The 4,626-nt window shown below is 39.8% G+C and overlaps 1 protein-coding gene across 1 annotated transcript in view; it reads left to right on the forward strand.

Annotated features, from left to right (window-relative positions):
• Window positions 1-2,171: 2,171 nt before the first annotated feature.
• Window positions 2,172-4,626, forward strand: part of LOC107105248 (GTPase IMAP family member 8-like) — a gene marked incomplete at its 3' end in the record, with an annotated part of 15,253 nt that continues 12,798 nt past the window's right edge. Inside the window, exons 1-2 of the mRNA XM_015405375.1 lie at window positions 2,172-2,354; window positions 2,463-2,504. Coding sequence (XP_015260861.1) covers window positions 2,174-2,354; window positions 2,463-2,504 — 223 coding nt within the window. The remainder of the gene's footprint in view (window positions 2,355-2,462; window positions 2,505-4,626) is intronic.

Below are 4,626 nucleotides of genomic sequence, written 5' to 3' on the forward strand. Positions count from 1 at the left end.
AAACAACATCATTAGCATAGGCTGATAACACAATATTTCAGTTAAAACCAGGTATGATAAAACCATGAACACCTGAGTGTATTTTTTGGAGTAGAGGTTCCAATGAGAGTGCATAGAGCAGAGGTAACCTATTAAAAAGCAACATGGTTCAAATAAAACAAATCAACAACCAGTAAAGGTTATGAGACATTTTTAATTATAACCCATTACTTTAAACAGAATTTAACACTGAAATTAAATGCAAGTGTTTATGCATCGATGTTAAAAATGTTTTTTTTCTTAATGCTGGCAGTGGGCTTTATGCTGCCCTGCAAGGCTTTAAACCTGGGTTTGAATGGTGACTAAGCCATTCTCAAGCACATATCAAGCTGCTCATTTTGAGCCTGGATCCAGATTTATTGTTGATTCTGTTCATGGTGGAGAATCCTGCTTCACAGCAGCAGGTTGAGCCAAACATCCTCTAAATGTGCAGGGTCATCTTTGAGCACCATTTCACTTTTCTTTCACCAGTTCACCGCAGTTCTTCCAGCAGTACAAACTTTCTCTGCTCTCTTTTTCTCATCATCTTCTCCTTCTTTCCCATCGCCCGGCTTGCCACAGGTTTGCCTGCTGTGTCTAAAAGTAGCAGCAGCAGCAACTCAGACTGACAGCAGCTCATTGGCTAATCTGGATCATGTGCAGCCTGGTCCCCGGCGCTCCGGAGGGCTTTACCGTATTAACAGGAGAAGCGGTGCAAGTGAAATTAGACACTGTCGTTGGACAACATGCAGTAATTTATAAATGTTTTATATCAAGTTGGGTCCGGATTACCCAGCAGGTGGGTCCAGATCCAGACCGCTAATCTTTGATCTCTGCTATACACTGTTACATTTGTATCAAAAGAGAAAACACAGCAACTGATTTTTGCTGTTGTATTTACTGTTTGTAGCTGGGTTAAGGGAAAAAAAATTTCTAAAAAATTATGGAAAGATTGTAATACGTTTAAATTCACAATTTTTTTGCAGCATTTCTTTAGATCAACTGGAGCGAAATTAAGTGTGCAAGAAAATTCTTATGTGTCACTCATAGAGCAGACTTTATGTGCTTGTACTTGAGAATTTAAAGAGCTGTGATTTTTTTTTTTTAAATATGTACAATAAAAAAGAAAGGCAGCTGTCTGTAGGTGAAAGCGAACCAAATGGATGTGATAGAGAGGCTGTCTGACCCAGAGGGGGCTGAAAACTGAAGCGTTGTATTTTCCTGTATCTATCTGTAGGGCAGCATTCAGTTAGTACACTGGAGAAACGTATTTACTCAATATGCTGCATCAACAGCCAAACAATTTTTGGGGGAATATGGGAGGATGGTTACTGTCAGACTTAACAACTTGAGGAAGAAAGGAGAACAAACCTGATCTAAAACTTTAAAAAGGCATTTTGTAATGAAAAGACAGCTTATAAATGAAACAGCAAAGTTAAACTGGAATTTAATCGGGATCTAGAATTTAAGTTACATATGTTTTTGGTGTTTTATAAAAAAAAAAAAAAAACATTTATAATCCTTAAAGTCCTAATTTTATCATTTAGATTTAAATTATTTTTACCAGATTTTAGCTTAGTTAATTTATTTTCTTTTCTGATGCAGTTACTTCCAATTGGACATCCACACATTTTGCCTTAATACTGATTCATGGTTTATACCGTTCACTTGAATACCCTCTTTCTTACCTTTCTTTTATCTTTTTATTCCAGTGTCTGAGCTCAGGGTGATTCTGCTTGGAAGCCGCTGGTCCCACAGGAGTTCAGTGGGAAACTTCATACTAGGACTTAACGCCTTTAAATATGAAGCTCACGTCTGTATTAGATGCAATGGAGAAATGGAAAACAAGAAAATAGCTGTTATCAATACTCCAGATGTTCCGTTATCCACAGAAGACAAACTGACAGAGTTTATTAAAGACTGTGCAGAGGCCTCTGCTCCTGGTCCTCATGTGTTTCTGTTGGTACTAAAACCTGAAGATTTCACAGACCAAGAACAAAACAGGATATGCAGAATCCTAAAAGCTTTTAGTGATCAATCATTCAATCATTCGATTCTAATGATATTGAAATATGAATGGATGCGTTTTCAAGATCCCATGAAAAATACTTCAATCAAGGAACTGATCAGAGAATGTAGATATCGATACTTAAAGATGGAGGACATCGATCTTCTAGAGCTGCTGACTCGCTTTGGCCAAATTGTAAAAGAAAACAGTGGAGAATATGTGACTTATGAAGAGGTTAAAGATGCAGCAACCACTTTGGAAGATTCTCATCAGAGCCAGAAGGAAAAGGCAGCAATGGGGTCTATTGCAGCTGGTGTTCAAGCTGCTGGTGAGTGGAGAAATAACTTTGAGAATGATTTCAATAAAACTTGGAGACAAATAGCTTTTATTTTATTTTGTTTTACGGAATGTTAAATAAATTCTTGTCTGTTTAAAGGTATTGGTGCTCAAGTACCCAGGACACATCTGTCATATGAAGGTGAGTAGATTTATTAAAGAATCAGTGATTAAATGTGCAGTATATGAAGGTCACTACTCTACAGTTAAATTCAGTTCATTTCTATAGCACCAATTCACAACATCATTTTAAAACACTTAACAGAGACAATTCATTCAGGTCATTGAGTTAGATTGGTTATAAGTTTTTAAGGAAAACCTGCTGAAAGCACCCGGTCATTGACTTTTCAGGATTCTCTCCGTCTGGATGAGCTGGTAGGGACAGCAGAGATTAACTTGCATTGTCAATCCATCGCACACAGTTTCATATTTAGTGGAGAAGAAAAACTCAATTTTATTAGAAAGAAACATCCAGCAAAAACAGGCTCGGTGGGAGCGGCCTTCTGTCGACGGGGTTCAAGAAGACAAGCAAACATACAAAAGGAAAATAGAAGCAGTGATCTAGAAAAGGAAATGGTAAACTAGCTCTATAGAGAAAGCTCAGAATCACCTGAGCCACCTTATAAACTCTATTACTACAAGCTTCATCAAATAAAATAAGTTTTAAGTCTAGCCTTAAGAGTAGACAGGGTGTCTGCCTCACAGACTAAAACTGGGAGCTGGTTCTACAGCAGAGGAGCCTGATAACTAAAAAGTCTCCTTCCAGTTGAGCTTGCAAAGTTTGGTTTAGACAACTGGATGTGAAGTTTTCTAGAAAAAGTTTCTCCTATCATACAAGAGGCTTCATTTCTAACTAGGAGCACTGACATTAATGTAAGTGTAACAAAGAATTAGGGGGGGCCAGTCCTACTGGACTGGCCTTAGAGATCACACTCATACTGTAGATGGAAACAAAACCCAGTCACTGGTTCAAATATGTGTATAACACATGGGTCAAAATGAAGACCAGGGATATCAACACATTCACAGACAATTTTATCACAGTGGACAGAAACATCAAGTTTAACCAGGAAGATGTCAAAGAAGACAGTCTTGCCTTTGTGGACTGCGCAGTTCCCATCATGGAAGACAGACTGCTCAACATAGAAGTCTACAGGAAACTCACACACACCAACCAGCACCGATTTGATTCAAACGTTAAGAAAACGGATACATTAGGTCATCCCTGAAAAACAGTGGCTATCTCAGATGGGATGAGAAGGAAGAAAACAGAAGAAGGAGCATCATCTTTTCCTATGTTGCTGGAGTCTTTGAAAAACTCAGGAGGATTTTAAACCAGCACCTGATCCACGTTCATTTTTAAACACTCTGAGACAAAAAACTGGTTCACCCCAAAGATAAGACACCCATAAACAAGTCCAACAATGTGGTTTACACCAATCAGTGTAGTGAAGACTACACAAGCCTGTACATTGGAGAGACCAACTCCTCAGGACAGGAATCAGCTGTTCACCTGCACCTGAAGGCTAAAAGACATCTGTTTGAGGGCTACAACTTCCATATTCTGGCCAAGGAGGAAAGATGGTTGAGTGGGGTGTTAAGCAAGCCATGAAAAAACATTTCTCAACAGAGTAGGTGGTCTTAGACATAACCTTTCACCTACTTAGGAAGCACTTTCAGGAACAATACCCAGAAGATTGACCTGCCCATACCTGGCTCAAACTTGGCATGTGGCATGTGACTGGAACCACTTTGACGACAGAGTTGACAACCCTCATAAACCCCCTAAGGACTATTAACCTCCCATAGGTGACCTTCATGGCCAATTCAGTAGGAGGGATCAAAGCCACCTTTTGTTCCCCCTATTTCTTTGTTAGACCTACAGTACATTAATCTCTCTGAGCCCCACCACTATTTAGAGCTGAAGAAGCCTCTCGGATGAGAGGTGAAACATCTTCTAAAAAAAAAAATCTTGTCCAGTTGCCAAAGAACCTTTCAGCTTAGGCAAGCTTAGTCTGGATGACTGTGAATCTTGGCAAATATGTTCCTCCCATTATGTACTTTTCAATTAGCAAATGAAAATATCCATCCATCCATCCATCCATCCATCTTCCTCCGCCTATCCGGGGTCGGGTCGCGGGGGCAGCAGCTTAAGAAGGGAGGCCCAGACTTCCCTCTCCCCAGCCACTTCTTCCAGCTCTTCAGGAGGAACTCCAAGGCGTTCCCAGGCCAGCCGAGAAACATAGTCTCTCCAGCGTGTCCTG

The sequence above is a fragment of the Cyprinodon variegatus genome, unplaced genomic scaffold (assembly GCF_000732505.1).
Source record: "Cyprinodon variegatus isolate N-32 unplaced genomic scaffold, C_variegatus-1.0 Scaffold2193, whole genome shotgun sequence".
NCBI classification, from domain to species: Eukaryota; Metazoa; Chordata; class Actinopteri; order Cyprinodontiformes; family Cyprinodontidae; genus Cyprinodon; species Cyprinodon variegatus.